This window comes from Populus alba, chromosome 5 (assembly GCF_005239225.2).
Source record: "Populus alba chromosome 5, ASM523922v2, whole genome shotgun sequence".
Lineage (NCBI taxonomy): Eukaryota > Viridiplantae > Streptophyta > Magnoliopsida > Malpighiales > Salicaceae > Populus > Populus alba.
In genome coordinates, this window is record NC_133288.1 from 20,529,015 (window position 1) to 20,554,314 (window position 25,300).

The 25,300-nt window shown below is 34.0% G+C and overlaps 4 protein-coding genes across 6 annotated transcripts; 1 reads left to right on the forward strand and 3 right to left on the reverse strand.

The window, feature by feature from the left end:
• Positions 1 to 1,198: 1,198 nt before the first annotated feature.
• LOC118062226 (uncharacterized) lies at positions 1,199 to 8,280 on the reverse strand. The gene is made up of 10 exons (XM_035075957.2): positions 7,590 to 8,280; positions 6,943 to 7,457; positions 6,541 to 6,680; positions 6,209 to 6,295; positions 5,999 to 6,124; positions 5,755 to 5,912; positions 5,553 to 5,654; positions 5,228 to 5,421; positions 5,069 to 5,148; positions 1,199 to 4,728 (listed from the first exon to the last, which is right to left on the reverse strand). The coding sequence occupies exons 2-6, from the start codon at positions 7,100 to 7,102 to the stop codon at positions 5,787 to 5,789; spliced, it is 639 nt and encodes a 212-aa protein (XP_034931848.1). The 5' UTR covers positions 7,103 to 7,457; positions 7,590 to 8,280; the 3' UTR covers positions 1,199 to 4,728; positions 5,069 to 5,148; positions 5,228 to 5,421; positions 5,553 to 5,654; positions 5,755 to 5,786.
• On the reverse strand, positions 3,354 to 3,953 carry LOC118062228 (PRA1 family protein F2). Its single transcript, XM_035075959.2, has one exon. The coding sequence runs from the start codon at positions 3,951 to 3,953 to the stop codon at positions 3,354 to 3,356; it is 600 nt and encodes a 199-aa protein (XP_034931850.1).
• Positions 8,281 to 8,400: 120 nt separating the features above from the next.
• LOC118062229 (GABA transporter 1) lies at positions 8,401 to 11,285 on the reverse strand. Of its 2 annotated transcripts, none has more exons than XM_035075960.2 (7): positions 10,969 to 11,284; positions 10,749 to 10,871; positions 10,480 to 10,574; positions 10,175 to 10,361; positions 9,929 to 10,059; positions 9,616 to 9,831; positions 8,401 to 9,055 (listed from the first exon to the last, which is right to left on the reverse strand). In XM_035075960.2, the coding sequence occupies exons 1-7, from the start codon at positions 11,174 to 11,176 to the stop codon at positions 8,660 to 8,662; spliced, it is 1,356 nt and encodes a 451-aa protein (XP_034931851.1). In that variant the 5' UTR covers positions 11,177 to 11,284; the 3' UTR covers positions 8,401 to 8,659. The 2 variants fall into 2 exon arrangements, with proteins under 2 accessions (XP_034931851.1, XP_034931852.1); XM_035075961.2 differs by having other exon boundaries at positions 8,756 to 9,044; positions 10,969 to 11,285.
• A 5,053-nt stretch (positions 11,286 to 16,338) lies between these two features.
• On the forward strand, positions 16,339 to 19,713 carry LOC118062230 (signal recognition particle 9 kDa protein). 2 transcript variants are annotated; one of them, XM_035075962.2, is made up of 4 exons: positions 16,339 to 16,564; positions 16,889 to 16,957; positions 19,121 to 19,214; positions 19,386 to 19,713. In XM_035075962.2, exons 1-4 carry the CDS (start codon positions 16,493 to 16,495, stop codon positions 19,460 to 19,462), a joined length of 312 nt encoding a protein of 103 aa, XP_034931853.1. In that variant the 5' UTR covers positions 16,339 to 16,492; the 3' UTR covers positions 19,463 to 19,713. The 2 variants fall into 2 exon arrangements, with proteins under 2 accessions (XP_034931853.1, XP_034931854.1); XM_035075963.2 differs by lacking the exons at positions 16,339 to 16,564; positions 16,889 to 16,957 and adding an exon at positions 18,129 to 18,604.
• Positions 19,714 to 25,300: the final 5,587 nt, after the last annotated feature.

Below are 25,300 nucleotides of genomic sequence, written 5' to 3' on the forward strand. Positions count from 1 at the left end.
GTCAGTTCGCTATTTAGCGTCCTCTATACGGAATGAGAAAAGATAAAAGAAAGTGAATCTCTTTGGGTCAGCTTTGGTATCATGAGACTTGACTGTATCCATCAATAAATTATTTTCTTGCAAACTGCTTGGAAAGACATCAATAATAAATTATTATTATTATTATTCGCTTTTGGGAAATCACTGTTCCCGGACATAGTTTTTTCCTTCTCATTTCCATATTTCAACATTAGTTTTTATACTAGTTAAACTTTTAGAAATTAAACTTTGTTATTTATTTTAGTTTTTTGATATAGTATTATTATGTCTTGGAAAAACATATTATATTTAGTTGGTGTTTATTTTTATAATTATTTATTTTTTATATTATTAAATAAAAAATAGTTCTAAAAAACATAATTATTATAAATTAAACTTAATAATTTATTTTGATTTAGTTTATATGCGTTACAATAATCTTAGAAAAACATATAAGCATTGAGTTTATGTTCGGTTTCTTGATAATCTATTTTTTTATTATATTATTAAATGAAATATAATTCCATAAAAAAATTTTAATTATTGAAAATTAAACTTCATGATTTATTTTTTATTTTTTATGGAATTATTGTAGTTTTAGAAAAGCACCCAGACATTGAGTTGGTATTCAGTCTTTCAAGCATTTATTTTTTATCATATAATTAAATAAAAATATTTTTTTAAAAAATAAAATTATTAAACTCAATGGAGTTTATGACCTAAGTCGTGGGTTAATTTAGGCTGACCTGAGTTGATCCGATGTGTCACATTCTCAGTCTTGTTTTTAAAAATATGTTATATTGAAAATATTTTTGAACTTTAACAATATTTTTATTAGTCATCCAAGCTTTTTTAACTTGTGAAGTTGATTGAATCACGTTAAGATAACTTCTATATAATTTAATTTGAAACTTGTGCTAGAAATATACTAAAGAGATTTTATATTCAACCCTATGAGTTCAATTTAATGATATTTTTGAAGAATTTCCCTTATTATTGGCATTATTGGTTTTTTCCCCTGATTCTTTAGCTGAGTATTCGTGTAACAGTGCACTTGCTAGGTGCACTATTGGTTTAAAAGAACAGGAATTCTTCTATTTTCTTTTTATATTTTGAATTTCCCATATGCTTTCTTTCTATCATTTCAAGCTCTCTCGCTCTCCATCAATCGAACATGTGTATCTTTACTTCAACAACTGATCGAATTTTATTAAGATTTCTTTTTATACCAATTGTTTAATGAATAGCATGTCCAAAATATAATCCAACTATGACAACGAATATAATCCTTGCAATAAGGATGTCTGCCGTATTGTACAATGCAATCAAAGCTTCGGACATAAGGATGCCTATTGTACAATACAGCCACACAAGTTCTCACAAGCAGACAGACAAAACATTTGCTTGCATAACATATCATGACGTTAATTTAGACGAAAATATAATATGCATGAACTCATCCTATACCTTCAAATTTCATCTTTGCAAGAGTGAAATTTCAACGGTACAAGCTGTAGCAGCCATTGGCTTTTCCAGCCAGCTATCCAAACTCTAAACAAAACCAGCGGTCCACTCAGTATGATGGGATAAAAGGAAACTAAGCAGACAAATGCTGTGAAGATTATGGATTCTGATAACCTCTACGGTGGCTTGCAAGTCGCATAACTTGGCCAGCATATTACATGGAAATAGAGAACGTGACGATTGAAGGATTTACAAGATAGTCTGAGGTTGCATGACTCGAGCTACAGAGGTACCTTCACCATGGATTTTACTCCATGTTCGAAATCCTGAGGTATCTTCGATTGTATTGTTACTAGAAAAGAATCAATTTTATAGGAAAGGACTTGGTAAACAGCCAAATAATCTACCTTAATTACTTGCTAAAAAGACAGATAAGACACACAAGACCTTGTCAATATCAAATAAACAATAATTAAAAAAAAATCACTAAGCAATAACACTCTTGAATTAATGCTACAAAGGCAATAAAAACATGCACAGAAAATACATGAGAGACTCCGTGGAATGATCATAAGCATAAGCAGATATTATGGTTAACGTACTTAAAGCTATTACACCATTGAACCATCATTACTTGCAAAGGAAAATGACCTAACACACTCCCGGGACCCCATATAAATTGAAGCTTTTATGGAAACACTCCTCCAATCTGGCATATAACAAGATAGGAACCAAAAACTCTTCAAAAAACTACGGGGAAATGGAGACCAATACCAAAACTAGCTTTTAAAGTCACCAAAACAAGGATTGTGACAACAGGCAAGGCACTGATTTTGCATGGCCAGTGACAGCAACATTGCTAACTTTCCCTTGTCAATTTTTCAATTGAAAGACTTCTCCTCACATGGGGAAAATGCATTAGATCCACCTTTATAGGAAAATTCCGCCTTAATACTGATGATAAAACTCGAGAGACTGTACGCTATATAGCTTATAAAGAATGATTCATGCTTCTTAACACATGGGCAAACAACCATCTGGAACGTCTCTTTTCATGAAAAAAGGAGGACAGAAGGAGACCGTTACGCACTTATGCACTCCTAAGGCCAAGAAAAGGGAAATTCAGAGACAATCCCACCTTCCAACAATTCTTTTTTTTAAAAAAGAATTCTTCCCAATCCTTCCACCAGCATTTATTAGTTCCAGATCCAGGTCTTCCGCCATGGCACCAAACTTGTAACCATGTTATATCCGGATGCTTGTGTATCATAGCCAAGTTTACACCATAAGAAACAACACAAGCAATAACACCGATGAGCTAGTACCTCACTGGGGCTCTTGTACTACACGAGCTAGGGTTTTCGTTCAAGTCCCGGATTGATAAACACACACACCCCTTTGATCTAAAAAAACACCATCGTTCATTTACTTATCTACGAATAATACATACTGAACTGTCTTCAGTTTAACCTAACAAAATCGGTGCAAATTTAAGTGTACATAGATATATAATACTTATATCATCAATAGCAGTTGGAAAACAAACACAATAAAACGAAGAAATGAACACATTTTGCATTGAAATTCAAAGAAATCATTCATAAGAAGTACTACTGCTCCTTTCAAATATGGCAAAGAACACCATGTAGTAAACCATCTATTTTTTAAAAAAAACCTATACTGATTCATCACAACCACATTTACAACACTCTCATCTCATCAAAAAATAATACTTGCTAGCAAAAACTATGAAAAAATCGATTCAACTCAAGATTGGTCAACTAACCAGAGAGAAAATCAGCTGCTCCTGCCGAAACCAAATTCCACCTGACTTGTGCGTGTGAAATTAAATTCCGAAAGAAATCTTACTTTTAAACGCGAGTATAGCCAGCTCTCATAGGACTCCCCACAACAGAAAACAAGCCTTCATCAGCCAAATCATGCCCATCCAAATACAAATTCTCAGTTCCCCTAAACGCAGCGTGTAATACAACAACAGCAACCCCAATCAAAACCGATACCAAGACATTTAACCAGACGTGAGTGAAAATCAAAGCAATAATAGTAACGACGGCAAGCAAACCAAGCACCACACGATCATCAATCGGACGATGGAAAATCACCAGTGGCTGGTCACGAAAGAAGTAGAGGAAAAACCAAGCGACAAAGACGATTAAGAAGACAATCATCGAGAGAGGGTGCCATAAGAGGCTTAAAAAGAGGATAAAGAGGATTATCATAGTGTAATTAACGCGAAAATAGTAGAGGTTGCGTTTTACGCGGATTGTGGCTTCGCCGAAGGAGAGCGGGCGATTGAAGGAGGAGAATTCAATAAATTCGCGCCATGGACGGCACGTGGCGAAGAAGTTGGTTGTAGTATCGGCGGAGCGGGTGAGGAAGGTGGACGGAGCTGCGTTGGACAGGAGGGAATCGTACGGAGCTGGAGCTGGAGCTGGATATGGAGAAGTCATTGAGGAAACGAACGAGAGAGAGGGGGAGAGATTGGAGATCGATTAGCTGTTACAGAGAGTGGCAATCTTGTGGATCTCTACGACTGATCAGTATTATTTCTTTAGAGGGCAATTGGTTTTTCTATGGTTAGATATTTGTTGAGACAGAGCTCAGGGGCTGGTGAAGACGACGCCGTGCTAAGCAATAATGTGCGAGCGAGACAAAGCTCAACAAGGAAAGTAGCCAATTAGAAAGGTCAGCAAGGAATGGGGAGTAAATTGGGGACCCAATAATGAAGAGAAACGTTGCAAATCTTTATAGTGAGAATTGCCGTGTTTACTAGACTCCATTCCTTTGACCTCGCTTGCTGTTTTTCGTTTTTGTTCTTTTTTCTTAAAAAAATAATTAAATAAGTTTTAAGAGATAGAAAATTAAAAAATAATGGCTAAAACTTTTAAGCAGCGTGGGAGAGAGGAAAAAATTTGTCTCAGATTGATAATTTAAAAATTGTAACGTCCCAAGATCTAAAAATCCGGCTTCCGATTTTCTAGACAAATAACCAGGCAATTTACTAGGCAAACAGCCTGTAAACACTAAAATCATATTAAGAAAATGGCAATTATTAATAAACTTCTCAAGAACATTTAAGTAAACTTCTGATTTGTAGTCCATAAAGAGAAGAATCCGCAGGAATCACAGATTGTTTGAGCGTCAGCATTACCACTAAGAAAGGACGCAAACAAATTTCACATATTTGGAGGCATGTCAAGAGCTTGTAGAATATCTCTATGATCCCTGCAGTAAAGAGCAGTAGGAGATATTCAACAGCAGGCAATCATAAAAGGTTGAGCTGCAATCAAAGATATTGATTTATTTTAGTGAAGCGATGTTAGGATCATCCTTCATATATTACTTGTAAACTCCATTTTTTTATTTTCCCACTACAAGCAAATTTTGTTGAGCTGAGAGTTTTCCTGTAATGTGCTGTGTTTGGGTTTAGGCATTTTGATGTTTATATTCATCTGTATATTCTGTTTGTTTACAACATTGAAAAAGATGTGGGCATCTAGTTGTAGATAAACACGAGTGAATTGACGAGAAAGTGCTGAATCTAGCGGAACTACATTTAGTATACCTGAAAAGATCATTTAGCTGCCTGGTTTTCCGATCGAGCCGCATACCAGTAAGAAAAGATTCTGCTGCACGCTTGAAATCCTGAGAAGATGAACTGGTCAGAGACGCGTCATTTTTTCCGGTGATCAAGAAAGACGGATGAAGGTGACGATCTACTTACTTTTGATAAATTGCAGGCAACTCCTTCGGCGTATAGTGTGCTTTTGGCAAGGAAGGCAGCACCATCCGGCTAGCTGTAGCATCTCTCAAGGCAAGATCACCTTCATTCAAGTGAGCCCAGCACAAACTTCGATTGCTTAAAATAAATGCCAAAAACATTTGACAAGATAAGAGAGCTGCTTCTGTGTCAAGAGCCTGCAATTTCAACCAAAACGTTAAACAATTCAGATATATATATATATATATATATAAAAAAACAATAATAATAGTAAAAGAACAGGAAGAAAGTTGTGTGGAGAAATATAGATTGAATCAGCAAAGCTCACCTCCGTATACCAACGGATGGCGTTAACATAATCCTTTCTCATGAATGCATCTTCTCCCTTGGATGCTGACAGAAAAAAATGCTCGAATTTTCTGAGTTTCCTCTGTGAGAAGATTCAGCACAGCTTAGAATTTTGAATGCATCTAGAAATTAAAAACAGGAATATTAGCTCTTTATGCATAAGGTAGATTATCGAGTCTAACCTTTCGTTCGAACTTTTCTGAGTTAACATACTTCATAATTCCATCAAAGCTCCAGTCAGTAACTTTTGGAATAGGAAATGTAAGTGGCAAGAGAATTCTGACATCCTCAATATGACATGACCACCTAAAGCAGCAACTTCAACTGGTTTTAAACCAAGCTGTTTGACAGTCAATTGTAAGCATTCAATCCAAATAAACATATGATAAAATTACTGAAACTCGATACGAGGAAAAGAGCTCTCACACTATTAGTCACATTTGGATCTGCTCCGGCATTCAGCAAGCATCTTATAGCTTGTGTCTCCCCGTTAGAAGCTGCCACTTCTAAGGGTGTCGTCCCGAGAGAGCAAGTGTTTGGATCAGCTCCAGCCTAAATACAAAACAAAGTAAAATGATGAGGCAGAAATTAAAAACCTGAAAGCTATGGGATATGAAAATCAAGTCAGAATCATACCTGAAGCAATAGCTTTACACAGTCAAATGACGAAGCCAAAATGGATGCCACCAGGGGGGGGTGAATGAAATCAAAAATCATGTTTGGCTGCAATATGTAAAAGAAATTATTCACTTGTAAACCAAAAGGAAAAATGAAGTGAAAAAGGAGAGAAATAACGCCCTGATAGATCAAGCAAATAGGGAACGGGACAGCATCAGAAAATGTTTCAGCAAGATAGACAAGAACAGAAAATTGCATTAAAAAGCATGCAACAGGCTAACGTTTCCAGTTCATTAAAAACAATTAACCCATCTATTGTCTAGAAAGATTTAGGAACTAGTAAAGCTTACATTGGCATGATTATCCAACAAGATTTTAACAGCTTTTTTCTGACCATGAATTGCAGCACACTTCAATGGTGTGCCAGAATTAGCGTTTGCATCCACTTCAGCACCTTTCAAAATCAGCAGTAACAGAAATTTCTTCAACCCTGAAACAAAAAGAGTACATAACACAAACTAAAACTGAAACTAATTTATGGATCAAGCACAATTACCAGGACTTAAGTAGTGTCTATCATCGTTGAAAGACTTTCAAGGATGATAAATACATGGCAGCTATATATCAAATGGCGACTACAATGATATTTCAAAACCACACAGAACAGAAAGTTTATAATGTAAAAAATAAAACATAAAAGCACAAAGAGCTAGTCCACAACTATAAACTTCAAAGTGAAACTTGTACACAACCTGAGTTTGCAGCGTAATGGAGAGGAGTGAGCCCGCTGTCGGTTGCAGCAATCGGGTTTGCCCCATTCTCAAGAAGATGAACTGCGGTTGGATAACGATCTGCTGTAATAGAATTGTGCAAAGGAGTTTCACCTGGAAAGAGGCAAGAGAACATTTCCATTACAGACTTCTTGGAAACACAGAACCTGCACGATCATATTCTTTAGAAAACAGAGAAACAAACTTTTTGCCAATATCGTAAGTGAAGATAAAAACTGAAAAGAGGGAGCTGCGAGATGACATATGGTTCAAATACAATCTCTTTCGAAATTGAAATTTATAACAATCCAATTTGTGCCATATACCTTTTCCATCTCTCGCATTAACATCTAGTTTAGCTTCTGCCGTAAGGTACCGGCAGACATGAGCCCTTCCTCCTACTGCAGCAAAATGCAGTGCAGTTCGACCATTTAAATCCTTGATGTTTGCTACTGTTTCCTCTAAACCATCTCGCATATCAAGTTCATTTGCCAGTCCTGCTCCAACATTTCATAAAGATAGAAATATGTTTCCAAAACTAGGATAAAACCCTCATGTACCTCGATGTTATCTATATCCCCAAACACAAAACAGAGAAAAAGAGAATTATAAAATCAATATGTACTTACTTTTCAGTAGGTTGAGATCTCCATTAAATGCAGCGCCAAGAAACTGATAATTACTGGCAAAATCTGCAGGCCAAAGACGAAGTACGAAATTAAGATAAACCCCATAAAAACAGATGAACGCAGAGAGAAACCTCAAATCATTTAAAAGATGAACCTCGACGGAACGCCATTTGAGAACAAAGTACTTGTTTTGGAGTAGTGAGTGAGAGCAAAACAGATAGAAGGGGAGGCTTTTTATAAAGAAAATTTCGGGAGAACACGCCAAGGAAATGAAAAGACTCGGACAGTGCATATAGATGTCCTTGATTTGAAATGAAATTTATGACAAACTGTTCAGTCACCCGGTTAATTATTACCCCTGTGGCTAGTGGTTTCTTGGCTCCTCTTAAAATATGAGATCGAGTACAGAGACAATTCACGAGGATCTGTTTGGTTCCCGAGAATAATTTTAGCATGGATTGTGACTGAGAAGCAAAGTCGGAGATTGGATTTTGCATAAAATATTCACCTCCATAATGCTTTATGAGTTTGGACCTGTTTTTGGTTTACTCTTACAGAGGTTTTAGCAAAAGCATGTCTCCTTCGATTTATATCAAAGGCAGTCAAAAGATCGATCCAAATGAGTTTTTTTTTTTTCCTCTCAAATTGCAAATCCAAAAAGCGATGGCAAACAAGCATATCTTCAGGGTTTCTGGAAAAAATTCAACCACTTTATAGTGATTTTTTATCCACAAGTAGCCCCTTCAACCGATTCATAATGAACAAAATTTGATTCCGTATCACCATTCCATCTGTCCCAAACTATCAAATATGAAATCAAATGTATCAACCTTGTGTCCAAGCAATATCAAATCATGTTCACAATTCAAAATACATATTAAACAATCTGCTGCCATCTTTGATAAAAAGGGAGCAGGCAAACCAAGGGTTCTACAGGATATCCTGATGGCAAGAAGGAAAAATGTGTGTAGATTACAATATATATAGTTTGATAATCTGTGGCTAACTTTCATGCTCCAGCACAAGAAAATTCATATCAAGACATTTTATCGGTACATCAATATCAATTCTTACAAGTCATGAAAGAACTTGTAGGTCTTGATATCTTCCACAATAAACCTGACAGCACCAATGCAACCCAATACTGCAACAACTGAGAACCAGGAAGCTATAGCTAAATTAAGGAGCTGCACTGATATGCGAAGCTCCATGTTTTTCGGCATTCTTCCAGATTTCAAATATGCTATGGCAGGGAAAACAAAATCCAACGGGGTAAACCCTATGGCACCACATATGGAAACAAAGTCACCAAAAAAGGGCATCGCTGCAGCAATGAGGGTGATAAGAACAATGTAAATGGAGGTGCACACCAGCCGAATTAAGCAGTTTTTGAGAGGGAAATAGCTGGCAGTCTTGCTCCGCAGCATGTTGTTCTCGAAGTAGGCATACGTTGGCCTGCAATATATCTGGATAAAGAAATTGTGGGCGGAACAATTGCAAAGTATAAGAAGAATGGTCAGAAAATCAGCGTCCATTAAATTTTCTGCAACCAGGAATCACCCAAGATCTTAAACTGGTTAAAAAAGAATTTAAGCCAGCCACCAGAAGTGAGAACATGTTTTGAATAGAAGATGTATGGGAACAGAGAAAGTTAGAAAGAACAGCAATCAAGATGGGGAAAAAATGAATCTTTTAAAAAAAGACAGAAAGACTAAAGAACGGGTTTCTAAATTCACGATAACACACACAAATACACAACGCTAAAAAAGTACTATAACTCAAGTGTTTTCACAGTGTTTTTGAGATGCAGATAGTGACTTTGCCTAGGTTCGCAGAACATGTCTCTTGACAAGAAAAAAGTCTCATGGACATCTATCAAAAAATGCTAATGGCATATCACAAAACCATTAAAAGTTAAGTGGTAATGTAATGGGTTTTGCCAGTACTAAAATGTCCTATAGTTTGGTAGAAGAGGGGAGCTTATTCTATTCAACCCTCCAGGTCATAGCAAAGTTATGAAGATAACCTGATAGCATCCTGATATCTGAATAACTGCGAAGAGATTTGCCATGACAATTGTCCATTCTGGAACAGTCAGAGAAGCCAGAATGTAAGGCTGAACTTCTGACCCAAATGCCCAGTATCCACAGAATGCCAGTTGCCAGTAAGTCAAGATAATAACGGTGTATGCTGCTGATACACCTTTATACATGTTCTTTTTTGCAGGCTCTTTTACAGTGTTCTGGCAAGAAAACGGCCATTCAATGAGTGTTGAAGATGTAGAGAACCAAAGAAAATGGCCGAAGGAGTAATCGAAAATAATCTGGCAAGTCTGCTACCTGTATTTCTGGAAGCATCGCATCTCCAAAGGAGAAGGCAATTGCCCCCAAAGCATTGAAGGCTTTAAATCTCTTAAGAGAGGAGCTCCCTTGCACACTGTAACTCACTGATTTTCTATCCATATTCTCACCTAAAATGGTGCAGAAAACATGAAACTGCTTGAGTCACCAACAGGACCATTTTTACGAGAGAAATGAAGACAAATAAGATACAAAAAGATGGACATGCAAATTTACCAAGCCTACCATTATACAATGTCACTCCAATTGTTGTGCCAGCAAAGCCGATAGTGCTGAACGTGCACAACGCGTTGACCCATCTCAACGAGTGGATATCAGGGAGTTGAGAGAGAAAAAGTTCGAAGGCTCCAAAGAAGATGATAAAATGCTGCAAGGTCAGCGTGCCCTCTTTGTGATAGTGCTTGTAAACAGCCTGCCGAGAAAAGGAATCCACCATTTCCCCATCCCACAACAAAACGAGACCGAATTGAGAAGAAAATTAAGGGAAATGATGCTCAATAAAGATCTCTCGGTATTATCTACTGACCAACCTTGAGGCTGCTTCCGGCAGCAATTTGAATTGCAATGTTATTGCCCAAAGAAGCCACCTGCTGAAAAAATGCAACGGACCAGTAACCCCAGAATCCTTCAAGAATCAGAAACACAAACAGCGAAGCAAATAAAAAAACTAAGGAATCCCATTTACAAAACAAACCAAGCGATATCACTACAAAGCACTCGTGTGTTAAGTTGTAGAATTCAAGTATTATTATTATTATTATTAGCAGGGATTAATGAAGAGGAAATTAGCGAGACTAACCGAAGATGCTTTCTCCGAGATGCCTATATGTGATCTGCTTCTTCCCATTCCATCTCCACAAAGACGCAATCAATAGACTCGAGTACCAGGTGGCCAGTGTTGCACCTACCAAACTACTCACCCCTGAACCCAAAAAACATCTTTTTTCAAGTCAGAAATCAGTCCCTCTGATTCAATCTTCAAAATATTAATAAAAGAAAGGATTGAGACTAGAAATTACCAAGGGGCCAGCCAAGAGAAGCGAGAGCAAACGGTAAAGGAGCATAAGCAGCAGGGGTAGCGATTGTTGTGGCAACATGGAACGCTGCGTGTTTCCAAGTGCCTTTGCCTTCATCAACTTCTCTTGAATCTTGTCTTTCTACTGCAGCTAAAGCTACATCTTCTCTTCTTTCTTCTTCATCAACTTTCCCCGTCGAGTTAAGTGACATTTTTCAAACCTTTTCTTGCAGCTTTGTGGTGTCCCAGTGGAGCAAGTAACAGGCTAGCAACACAAGAGGTGAGGAGTCCATTTGATAATTAATGAAATGGACGGCCTTTTTTTTTTACTTTCTTGTATAAAGAAAGATCAAAGCCATTGAAAATTGAACGCTGAAATTTCTGAACAATTTGAAAAGGCAAGATACCAATTATTTTTTTTGTTTTAAAAATGTTTTTTAAAAAATTAATTTTTCTTATTTTTTTATTTGAAGTTATTTTTTTAATATTTTTATGTGTTAATATAAAAAAATAATTTTTTTTAAAAAAGATATTTAAATATAAAAAAACACCCCAAATTCTATATTATTACCGCTGCAATCGGCAAAATTACCATTTTATGTCAGCAAAAAAATTCCAATATAACAAAATGACTAAACTGCCCATATAATCTAGCGCAGGAGGGGCTTCCCATGAATTCCCAGAACTGAAGTCAACTTCTCTAACCCCTGAAGTAGCGTAATCTGATGAAGCAACAGACAAAAACCCCGAGCCCTTTGGAATCGAATCCAGTTCAATATTCCCCCGACACTCGGAGCGTGTTTCACAATATTGCTGTTTTTTAAATAATTTTTTATATTAAAATATATGTTAATAATTTTTATTTTATTTTAAAAAAATTATTTTTAACATAGCATATTAAAATGATTTTAAAATACTAAAAATATATTAATTTAAAATTATAAAAAAATATATTTTTTTTAAAATACTTTTAAAATATAAAAACAAACAAATCCTTAAATTTCATCACTATCCTCGCAAACCCCGAACAAACCACAACCAGAACCCCTTCACGAGGCTAAAATCTCAGATTCACCGGAAACAACCGAGACTCCCGGCTTAGCTGGTCTTGATCCCCAACAAACCACACCACCTTCCTTAAAAACACCGCAAACTAAACCCATCACCAGAAAAAATCCTTCTAAAAACAAGACAATCAATATTAGACTTATGAAACGAATTAAATGATGTTTTTATTAAACTTCCAGTGACCCACGTTTCCATATTCTACACTAGAAAAGCAAGATCCTTAATGGCACGAGCATGCTATTTGCCTGAAGCAATTTGTGAATAAGAGTTGTATTGGGAACTTTCTGGGAAAAGTTTTTTACCCGGATTTGATAAGTTAAAGCAAAATGCTTGAGATTTGTTGGATGTGATTCCACAAATAAATTAATAAACTCTTCGCCACATGAGAGAGAGAGAGGGCCATCGCTGGAAGGGAGCTGGAATATAATTTATAATCTATAAAATTAAGTTAATTTATTTTTCTCTATTTTTATAATTTGAATTTCATTTTAAATTCAAATCAACATTCTCGATAGATTCTTATCACAAAAATTAATTCAATCCTTTAAAATTGAGTTCAATTTCAAGGTTCCAAATAACCCGTTAGAAGAATTGTTTTCTTTAATAGACATGGAACAACTAAGTGGCATGTTCTCCGCTAGATGTTAGGTCTTTTTTTTTCTAACATGTCACACCAACAGTTTTTAAAGAAGAAAAAAAATTAAGATTAAATTTATTTAATTGAACCGGATTTAATAAATTTATTTAATTTAATAACATAATTATAAGAATATGTTGAAAATAAATAAAGCAAACAAAAAAAATTGAACTCAATAGAAAACAAAAAGAAAAAATATAAAAAATAAGATGTTAGTATCTTATCGAAGAATAAAAAAAATTCACTAGAGAATTATTGTTACTCTGTTACCCATCACCAAAAGGAATTCACCAATAAGATTTTAATGTCACTATAAAAGGTATAAAAGGTCGCGTGACAACATTAAAAAAGAATACACATACTGTTAGAGTAATAATTTAAAAAGCAAATCAAATAAAATATCATAAAATGTGAATCTAGTGTTTAAATTTCATCCATCAATCTACTTTAACTTAAAAACTAAATTTATTTAAAGAAAACTAAATTTAACAAATAAAACTTAAAATAACCCGAGTCATTTTCAAAAGTAATGAAAAATTATAAATAAAGCAAGTGAAACAAAAATATGAGAGTCAAATCTTCGGTTGAATAAATGTTAATGGATGAACTGAAAAAATATGAGCCTAAAAAAAAGGAGGATAAGCAAACCTAATCTCCTAAACCCAAATTAATCTCTAAAATTTGCAACCTATGAAATTATAGATTCAAATTAAATCAAGAAGCTCAATTTCCAGCTAAATCAATATTAAATGATAAAATCGAAAAAAAAAACATCAACTTTAAAAAGTAGCCAAAGAAAATTCAACAAAGAACGATAAATAATAAAACCCAAGATAACCTGGTTATTTTCAAAATTAGTGAAATATTCCATAGTTTTTCTACTCGACTGGGAGGTGAACCCAGAGCAAGATCCATGCCCTAGGTTAGATGAGTTAACCCCTGTTAACCTGTGTCAACCATTTTATTTTATTTTATATAAAAAAAAGTAAAAATGGCATTATTGTGAGAAAAAAAATTAAAAATAAAATATAAAAAATTCCAAGGGTTTTAATTGGATTTTCCTGAGGTTGATCGGGTCACATGTCAACTTGGATTTTTGATCGGGTTATATTGGGTTAATCCTTTGTCTGTTTTTGTGAAACAAATCTACAGAAAGCGAATAAATAAAAATAGCATAGCCTAAAATCTAATTGAATAAATGTTGGATGATGAAATTGAAAAAAAAAAAACATGAGTTTTTTTATAAAAAAAAAAACCTAGCAAACCTCTTAAATTTGGATTAATCTCTAAAACTCATAATATGAACTTCTAGACTTGGGCTCAATTAATAATCTCAATTCTCAACCAATTTAATATTAAATGATGAAATCGTAAAAAAAAAATCAATTTAAATTTTTTGTAAAGGTAATAAAAAATAATAATCAAAATAATAAGGATTAAATCTGATAAAAAAAAACTTACAAGGGATGAATTGCAAACAAAATCAAAATCAAAATTTATTTCAAGTAAAACAAATAGCAATCAAAAAAATAGAGACTGAATTTGGAACATGAAAAAATTTAAAGGAGAATGAAATTGAAAAAAATAATTAAATTTTATAAATTATTCCAGATAAAATAAATAGTAATAAAAGAAGATTAAATCTAAAGAAAAAACAAATTGAATGAATGCTTTGAAAATTTAAATGGTTAGTGCAAAAATCAAGGAAAGAAGATAAAATAAAGAAAAAAAATAAAAAATTGTTGATGCCAAACTAGATCCAAGTTTACCACACGCACCTCAGCATCATGAAAGGGTTATCGAGACGATTCAAACATTATCATGAAAAGAAGCATTTAGTTATTGAACGATGATATACTTAATGTCTAAAATGCGCGGAGGCCATCCAAATGCACATGTTAACAAGTTTTTTTTTATATATATAATATTAATTAAAAAAATCCTTAGGTCAACAAGTTTTATAGTTTAGTAAATTTTGCTTTTAAATGTAATTAAGTTGTTTCTTTTGTTACACTACAAAAATTAACAAGATTAAAAAAACCATGGATGCAAGTCTATTATTTATTTATAAATGTAATAAATCATTTTAGTATAAAAAATGTATAAAAAGACTAATTTATCATCACATAATTTGAAAATAATTGTATATCAGTAAAAAGATGAATTACCCCTGACATATATTTCAAATGTTTTATCACAAATGGAAAATCCGTGGTCATATTATTCTAATGAAAATAATACGTGAGTAGAGGTATATGGTAATTTCAAAAAAAAAAAACCCTAGCAAACCTCTTAAATTTGAATTAATTTCTAAAACTCAAAATATGTGAATTTCTAGACTTGGGCTCAATTAATAATTTTAATTCTCAACCAATTTAATATTAAATGATGAAATCGTAAAAAAACAAATTCAATTTAAAATTTTTGTAAAGGTAATAAAAAATAATAATCAAAATAATAAGGATCAAATCTGATAAAAAAAAACTTACAAATGATGAATTGCAAACAAAATCAAAATAAAAATTTATCTAAAGTAAAACAAGTAGTAATCAAAAGAATAGGGACTGAATTTGAAACATGAAAAAAATTAAAGGAGAATGAAATTAAAAAATAATAATTAAATTTTATAAATTATTTCAAATAAAATAAATAATAATAAAAAAAGATTTAATCTAAAGAAAAAACAAACTGAATGAATGCTTTGAAAATTTAAATGGTTAGTGCAAAATTCAAAGAAAAAAGATAAAATAAAGAAAGAAAAGAAAAAAATTACTGATGTCAAACCAAATCCAAGTTTAGCACACGCACCTCAGCATAATGAAAGGATCATTGAGATGATTCAAACATTATCATGAAAAGAAGCATTTAGTTACCAAACGATGATATACTTAGTGTCTAAAATGCGTGGAGGCCACCCAAATACACATGTTAACAAGTTTTTTTATATAATATTAATTAAAAAAAATCCTTAGATCAATAAGTTTTATAGGTTAGTAGATTTTTCTTTTAAATGTAATTAAGTTGTTTCTTTTGTTACGCTTAAAAAATTGACAAGATTAAAAAAAACCCTGGATGCAAGTTTATTATTTATTTATTTATTTTTAAATGTAAATAAATCATTTTACTATAAAAAAATGTATAAAAGACTAATATATCATCACATAATTTGAAAATAATTGTATATCAGTAAAAAGATGAATTACCCCTGACATATATTTCAAATGTTTTATCACACATGGAAAATCCGTGGTCATATTATTCTAATGAAAATAATACGTGAATAGGTATATGGTAATTTCATGAGGATTTTTATATCTGTTTTTGTAATATAAACTTAATTAGATACCAAGTTGTAATATTAATATTCAAAACTTTATAGTCATCAGAAAATAATTTTTTTGTGAGTTTTAAAAAATATATTTTTTAAAAAAATTAATTTTTTATAATTCTTTTTAATAATTTTGTTTTGTTTCTGAAAAAAAAAATTAATTTTTATTTTATTTTTACTTCAAATAATTTTTTATATTTTTTTATATTATTTTAATATATTCATATTAAAAATAAATTTTAAAAAATATTTTATTTTATTATATTATATTTTTAAATAAAAAACATTTTAAAAACCAAATCTTCCTGTCTACATGGCTTGTAAAGCGGCCCTAAATATAAACACGAATTTTAAAGAAAAAGCCCATCCCTTAAATTCCAGCAAAATCTCTCTGTGCCTTCTTCTTCTTCTTCTTCACCAAAACTGTGTCGACGGCAGTTCCCCATTTGTGAAAATCAAGCACTTCTCTCTCACTTTTATTACTTTCTGAACGCAATGGTTTACATAACTTCGTGGGATGACTTCGTTGACCGATCCGTGCAACTGTTCCGTGCCGATCCCGATTCTGTATGTTACTTTCTCCCTGCTTTTCTTTAGATTGCGTTCTGTTTGGTTGCGTAGAAAATTGAAGGAAACAGAGCCAATTTCTATTCCTATTTCATGATTTCCCATTTTTGCTTGACGTATTAGTAACGCATCGTAGTAGTGTAGTCGAGGAAGACGTTTTGATTTTTGATTTTTCTAAGATCGAAATAATTAATTCTATTTTCTCCTTTATGTAACAAACTATACGGATTTTCCGTAACACTGCTATTTTATGTTGCTTATTTTATATTATTTATTTATTTATTTTTGTGGGTGTTTATATTGTGGTATTAAAATGGGACATAGACGCGGTATGTAATGAAGTACAGACACTGTGATGGAAAGTTGGTTCTCAAGGTCACCGACAACAAAGAGGTACTTATCGGTTTCAGTTTAAGCTGGCATGTTCAAATCTGTGCTTATATTATATATGAGTTTGCCATAGTTTATATATAAAACATTGCAATGTTAGCATTCTATGATAAATGTAGTGGATTTGAGCTTAGAATATATAAGAATCGGAGTGTTTGTTTTGAGAGGAGTTGTATATGGTTTAGAATGTAATTTTGTGAGACTGGAAAGTATGCGGGTTTTCTCTCTCTCTGTCTGTGTCTGTTAGGGGTTTTTATGGCCTCTCGCCATTTTATGCATGACATTCTTGGCTGGTGAGATTGCAAGCAAATTCTTGAACTAGTTGCGCAGTCTAATTGAGTGCTTGTTTGCATTTGCAATTTATCTTGTAAATTGACTGTATTTGGATCTCTATTGGATTTAATTCTTGCACGAGGATGCTTTCTTTTAATGAATTTAAGATTCACTTGGATTGCTTTGGGGAATAGGTGGCCTGCTTGGTTACCAGAATGAAGCATTTAGCACATGAAAAAAAGTTGATTTTAATCTATATCCATTGGTAATTTTGCGGACCAGTTTGGAGAAAGAAGCCTAAGATATTTTTTGAGGAAACTTGAGATGCATGTAAATGGAATGGGAGATAGCTCTTTTTAGGTTGGACTGTTCGTTGCATTGATTTTTTGACGTATTACTTATAGAAATCACATGAGTGAGCGTTCTCTTTTTTTGCATGCTTGGGTTGATTTGCTTGATCCAGTGAACTAATTTCTGTCTCCTTGGAGGCTCCTAGGCAGGTTCTTGTTCCTGTACTCTGGGTGTTTGTATTTTGTGTACTTTTTTATGATTTTGAATGTAAAATATGTATATTACTTATAATATCGATGGTTGAGAGGGGGAAAGTGGGTTGGTAAGGTGGCGTTTAGTTTTGATTAAGAAGTGTGTTTTCAGCCATAACTATGTTGAGTCATGCTACATCAAAACCATTGAAGGATGTGCATGAAGCTGATTTAAAAAGTTTGAACTTTATAAACCCATGCAGTGAGATATTGGTTTCAGCAGTGTCAGAACAATGGGCTCTTTCTACAGTTAAATGTCAAATGTAATTTTGATGTTACATTGTTTAATGGATCAGATTGGATTCAGAGGTTGTCAACTATGTTTGTTGGATTAGGCTGCCCTTAATTGGTTTTTGAGATCAGAAAAAAGTTTAATTGAGGTGAGTTCATGGCTGCCCTGATGATGACAGGCTTGCTTTATCTAATGTTAGGATCAAGAATGCTCTTGGGTGAATGGAATAGTGCAATAGGATTCACATCTGGTTTACTTCAAATTAAATAGTAGTCTGTGCAACCTCACAACCTTTTTTATGAGTTTGATGTGCCTATATCGGTTTTGCTATGCACTTGCTGATAAGTTTTGGAATGGAAGAAATTATTCTACTAATATGGCAGACATGCACTCGACCAGCATACTCAGCAGAAAGTTAACCAGAAACAAAGGGATATCATGTTTATCTGGTATTTCCTTCTCTTTTGATGCACCTAGTGTGCATATCATATCATTAGCATGATAAAGACTTTTATAGCTCTTTCTTTTCTTAGAGAAGATGTTGGAATGGAAGGGCGCTTTACAGCTGACAGTGATCTGAAAAATGGCCCCCTTATAGTTAAGGTACCTAGGGACATCCCCCCCCCCCCCCCACTAAGAGCTCTTATGTTCACAAATGATTAATTTCCATGGCATTCTTGTTCACATTCCAGGCATCCTTTTCCCACTGCCTGACTCCCCTTCCGGCCCTCCCCAACCTTAACATTGTGTGTGTGTGTGAGAGAGAGAGAGAGAGATGGGAGAGAGATGTTTTGATTGATGGACCCATGGATGCTTACAAAAAACTGATAAGTTTATGATGTTTTGTCATTGAAATGAACCCATGGATGCTTGCTTTTATTTATAAAGTAAAGCTTCTGTATATTAGCTTCTCATTTCCCTTGAATGTGTATCTCCTGGATTTGCATGCCTTTGGCCTGTCAGCAATCAATTTCAAGTTTTTGTTGCCTTTATGCACAATTCATAGCTTTTGGAAACAAGTTGATCACTAATAGGTTTCACTTTAATTGCCATGGTATCTGAATTCTATTAATTTTTTCCAGCAATGCCTCTATATTAATGCTAGTGCTTTTCTGCCAGTGTCTTAAGTTCAAGACAGACCAGGCACAGGATGTTAAGAAGATGGAGAAGCTGAACAACCTATTCTTTACTTTGATGTCTCGGGGCCCCGATGGTACAATCTATCTCTGAATTTCTTTGTTTCCAAATTGCACTGTATTTTGTACCTATTTCAGTTCAAAATGCAGTTATTTTATGAAATTTGATGGGAACCGATGGATCTTGACGTGTCCAAGTTGTTCTAACAAGTTTTGACTCGTTTCTTGTGTTTCTTATCTTGATGCAGCGGATGTTTCAGAAGTTACAGGGAAAGAGCAGACAGAAGCACGGGCAGGGAAGAAAGGGAGGGGAAGGAAACAATAACCTAGCTAGCTATTGCTAAACGAAGAGGACTTGGACATATTCTACACAACTTGTCGGGAATCAAACGTGTTCTTAGAGTTCTGTGCCTTTTAGTCATACATTGGAAAACTGGGAAAATTGTTTGTTCGCTCCGATCCCATTTATTCTGGCAATGATTTTTCCTAAAATCCAGGTCCATTGATATTCCGCTATTGCTGTTTATGGTGCCTTTGTTTTTCCCTTTTCCAATTGACATTTGTTTGATTCTTGTATGGTCGCTTTCTGCTTCCCACAATCAGCATCTCTTGCATCCTTGAAAAAAGATGAGTGGGCTCCATCTATGCTTCTTGATGACTGTTCGTGACAAATAGTCCGGGCATATACTTATTAAGTACAACTATCATAAGCAGATCCTGATCAGGTCAATCAGTGAGTGCCTGGTTGTGGAGATTTTGAAAAGGAATCAGGGATTGGGTACTTGCTGTTTCGAAACAAACAGCAGCAAGCTGTCTTTGGTTACAAGCCACAGGCGCACGGGCGCACCCGGAGGAAGGTCTACCCGGAGTGGTCTACTGATATTATTTTAAAAAAATTAAAATAAATAAATTAAATTTTAATCGAATTAATCATTTATCAGTCAACCATCAGGACAGGTCAGGTTTTAGCTACGGTGGTGAGGCCTCTACAGACTGGCATAACCTCCACTCCTTCGGATGTTTCTTCTTATTTCTTACAAGGCAGGACTCAGATCAAATGTGGGCCCTGGGAATTCATGTATCATCCAGTAACCACTACATGTTGGATTTTAAAGGCCCATAGTCTGTAAACAGCAGCGTGCATTTTAAATTATTGATTCTTGCTTGGCTAATGTGTGCCGAGTCCGTGCATGTATCCCCGATGTCATGTCTGTATTTGAATATTTGCACATAAGGAAGCGCGTGAGGTGAGGACCACCATTTTTTACAGTGCACATGTCGTGTTTGACCTGCCACAAACGTACAAGACCGGCCGATTATTTTTTTTTCCTTTATTTTTTCAGGCGAGTGATCGATCTCAACTAGTTTTCATTTCATTTATTAAGATTCAGTCTTGTAGCATGCCCAAAAATAATGAGTGATGCTAAATCGTACCAAAAAAACAGAGAATATAGATCAAGTATTACCAATAATTTATAATTTTCTTCAAATCTTTTCTTATTATTTGGTATTTCTCAAAAATAAATCATGATGAAAATCTTACTTTACCCCTTCTACCCCTTCCAACGAAGAAAGGAGAGAATTTATGAAAACCTGCAGTGTTTTCTTATTATTATTTGAAGCTTCACCCTCTCTCAATTCAACGGAAAATTGTGTGATAATGAAAGATTTTGGTTGTTTTTATGTTTTAAAAATAAATTTGATTTTTTTTATTTTTTATTTTAAATTAATTATATATATATAGATATTTTGATATATTAGTATTAAAAATAAATTCTAAAGAATAAGAATATTATTATTTTAATATATTTTTAAATAAAAATATATTTTTTTTTGGTAACCTAGGATGTCCGGTCCAGCTTGCGCGCACCACAACTAATCTCTGGGCTCACTAAACATCCTGCAAGCCCAATGAGCATGTAAGACACCGCAGGAATGACAGACATACATAAGTGGAACTTAAATCCTGGTATGAAAAAAAGAAACAAATACTTTCAATCATTAGGCCACAACCCATATGTATTTTTAAATAAAAATACTTGAATTGTCAGTACCACGTTACAAAACAGTTCGTCGGACTAAGTTCTTGCGATGTGATCGGCGACTGAAGATGCTCTTGCAAATTGATTTTCAGCCGGAAAAAAGTACTTTTTATCAGCTAAAAAATTACAGGGCTCCGTCCAATCGCAACAGCAGCACATAAAGGATTGAACATGCCTTGTCTGCTCGCCAAATCGTCCACGTACACAATAAAATGAAAAGACCTCTCGAGACAGTATATCATTGCCGTACCTCATGAAGCCTAAAGTGTCCCATTTATTTCAGATCCCAATGCAATCCCTACCTTTTCTTTCTCCTTTTGCTTTAGACCCCAAAAACGCCAAAGTGTTTGATCCATGTGCCGAGAAATCTTTTGAACTTCGACCCCTTTCCCTTCCCTCCGTCAGGATCGAAATGAAAGCAAAAATCCCTGGAGAAAATATTCTTCATTTAACGGGACAGATAGACAGAATGCTTTTGGTGGGTATAAGCCTCGACAGAGTGAATTGTTCCTTTATATGGTCAGATTTCATGTTAAAAAAACAGAGCTAGGGAGTAGCATGGAGAAAGCTCCAGCTTGATGTGAAGCTACTCTCTCGGGGTTATGCTGCCATCTTTATGTGCGTTCATACCTGTGAGACGCAATTAACTATATATTTATACACACACATCTGTTATTTCCTTTGATCTGGACCGTTTCAAAAGAGAATTAAAGCCCTTCCAGGGATTCCTGGACTGTTAATAATAGCAAAAGGGAGTCGGAGCAAGAATACGCTGCCTGCCTAGCAACAAGTAGCGTGAGTAAAAGGCGAGCAAATTTAGCCATACAGTACATACGTGGTCTCGTTATAAGAATTTAGGATAAAAAAAATTTGATCCTTGTGATAACAGGTTTGATGCTTGTGGTTACTAATATTAATAGTTATTAGAAACTTATTTGATTAATAATTTTAGAATATATAAAAATTAATCAAGATATATATAAGTTGATTTAAACACCCTGCATAAGATAATAATAAAAAAGCTAGCAAAATCACCATGCAGCAACGTTACAAAAGGGGACCAATGTGACCAAATCATGATTAGCTCCAGATATTCATACGTGTGTGTGTGTGAATTAAAGCTATAAAAGATCCGGTGCTTTCATAGCTTTGCCTTTGGGGAATAAAGATAAAGTTCTCTCTCCGATTTCATACTGAAATAAACTGTTGATAAAGTATAAACTCCTCGAATCCAGATTGCATAATTCTGCTTTAATGCTTGATGCCACAGTTGTTTTCCCATTATTATGCAGCAACTTTACGAGAAAGTAAAGAGTTAAGTCCTGCTTTTATTCCCTTTTATGATTTCTTTTGGGCAGTAAATAACACATGACTCAAATTCAAACGTTGTTAGAAAGCAATTATTAAACTTTATGTTTCCACTTGAATTTTTCTTCATCCCACAATCGCAAGCACACGAATAAATCCTCTTTTTTTTTTTTTCTTTTTTTTTTTTTCTGTTCACGAGCTTAGTAAAATAATATTTTATTTTTAAAAAAATATTTTCAATACTCAAAATAATTTGAAAACATAAAAAAAATTAATTTTAAATATAAAAATTAAAAATTAATCATATTTTCAAACAAGCTATTAATTAATATATAATTTAACGCGTTCAGGAATTTAAGTCTTTGACACCATGGCTTCCTTGCCTTGTTGGGCTAAACCTTGCCAGTGACGTGATGAGCATAACTTGGATGATATGGCGCAAAATTTATCATCCGTGTTTGAATGGAAAGAAACAACATCAGGAAAGGGTTCCAGATGGTTTTTTTGCTTAAAAAAAAAGGAACCAAAATATAATTTATGCTCGCAAAAGATAAAGCAGAAGGGAAAACATCATTTTCATCCCAAAACACATTGTTTATTTTCAATTTCATCCAAATCAAGTAGTTTTATCAATTTCATTTCTAATGTATCAGGTTTTTCTCGATTAGATCCCATCTAAACTTTTCAATTTTTCCAATTGACAAAAGTCAAATTCAAAACGTTTGTTATCTTATTGCATAGGTACAAAAAAAAAATCGATGGACATGGATGGAAGGACTTGATTATTAAAAGTCTACAAGAAACAAATTGAAAATACCATTGGTTTGAACCCCCATCAAGAATTAGAAAATAGGTTTCGGACTAATTTGAGGTTTCTTAAAAAAATGAAAGAACTTGGAAGTGGAATGGGCAATGAGTCATGAGTAGCAAAATTTCGAGGTCAAAGCACATGCCAGGAATTGTCGAAGCTAGTCGAGAGGTGAGAACATTGCCGAGAGAGTTCAATGGGACTCGAGAGTCGGAAGTAGACAATTTCGGGAGCTTGGACAAGTTTTGGACTGCAAGTCTACAAGCTAGACATGTGGCTATATTTTATTCCTGGCTCTGAAAAAGACTGTCTTCCTCTGTTGCACCTTCAATCAACAGACTTGAAATTCGATGCCAACCTCTCCTTGAGAATAAAAAAGAAAGAAAAAGAAATTTCTTGCCACATGAGATTAGTCCGAAACCTAAAACGATCTGACCTATGCTCGGTTACTTTGTCTTTACATCTCCAAGCCGTGTTGAATATCTTGTCCATTTTCAGACGGGCCGTGTTGAATTACGTTTTCCCTCGATCCTAGCTACGAGTTTATTCACCGAAGAATTATTTAATACACCTATGGACCTATGGTTGAATCTTCCTCTCACGTGAAAATACAACTTTGGATGGATGCGCGCGCGCCATATTTCCGATGGTAGGACACAAAGTATGACCGGGAATGGAAAGACAAGCTAGCCTGTCCTAGTGTCGAGGACCCCTGGATTATGACACTCGCGTTGTTTTGTACCTCCTCGGACGGGGTTTTTGTAGACCGGGCAAAGGTTAACTAACGAAATTGCAATTTCGTTTGTTTGCTCACTTGTGCCCGAGAGAAAGAACAGCACTCCGAGTTAACTTTTTCGACTTTTCTTTTCTTTCTCGTGATGTACAAAACAATTATTCAGAGAGAAATCGCTGAGTACCTTCGGTGTTGCTCGGACGCTTGAATAATAATATAACTCGTGATCAGGATTATACATGAGGATTTCATTTTCTTTCTAAATAAGAAAACAATACACTGTGGCGGTGTCTGGTGATTCTTGTAATTTGAAAGAGAGATGTGACCCTTGATCTTATGTTTTGAGAAAATGTGTGACTTTCAATTATTGAACTATGAAATTATACAATGCAGAAACATGCCCTTTCTTGGATCATGATATATAATCATGGTCAACGACGTAATTTAAGGTATAAAAAGGCTACAACGATTAGAATTGAAGGACTATTTTTTAAAGGAAAAAATCATTTTGTTCCGGCAATTTCAATACCCGAAGATGTTTTGAAAATGCTCGTGTGTATGTATTTGATGTCCAATGCATATTTCATTAGTATAATTAATATTGTTAAAAAAATAAACTGACTCTTTTATAATTTTACGAGTTAACATGTATCTAACATGTTAAATCGAATTAAAACTTTAAAATTAGTAAAATTTTAATTAATTTACCCTTGAAAACTGATGATAATTGATTGATGCTGTTGAAAAAAAGTCATTTAATATTTTTTTTTTTTACATGAGTGTTGTTTAAATCAATTTGCATTTTTTTTTTGTGTTTTGAATATTTTTATTTACTTTAAATAATTATACCATTAAAAAATAATGTTTACTAAAAAAAAAATGATTCATCAACTCTGCTACCCAAAAAAACAGAGCATGTTCATGATGACAATTAACTATAACATTGTTTTTTTTGTTATGGAAAAAGTTAGGCTAGGGAGTTTGGTGCTACGGTGTCTTGTGATTTTTAAAATATATATATTTTTTAATTTTTAATATTAATATATCAAAATAATTAAAAATATATTAATTTAATAATTTTTTAAATCAAATATATTTTCGAAAGCCATTCAAACACACTTAAAAAAAAAAAAAAAAAAGTGGCTGATTATTCCGTCCCTGCCGGCTCATTTAATTCCAAAAAGAACCCTGTATACTCCCACCAGCTAGCAAACAAGCTCCTCAGTCACAGTGTCTAAAACCATGTCGTATTGTCACGAGGGCAACACTGGC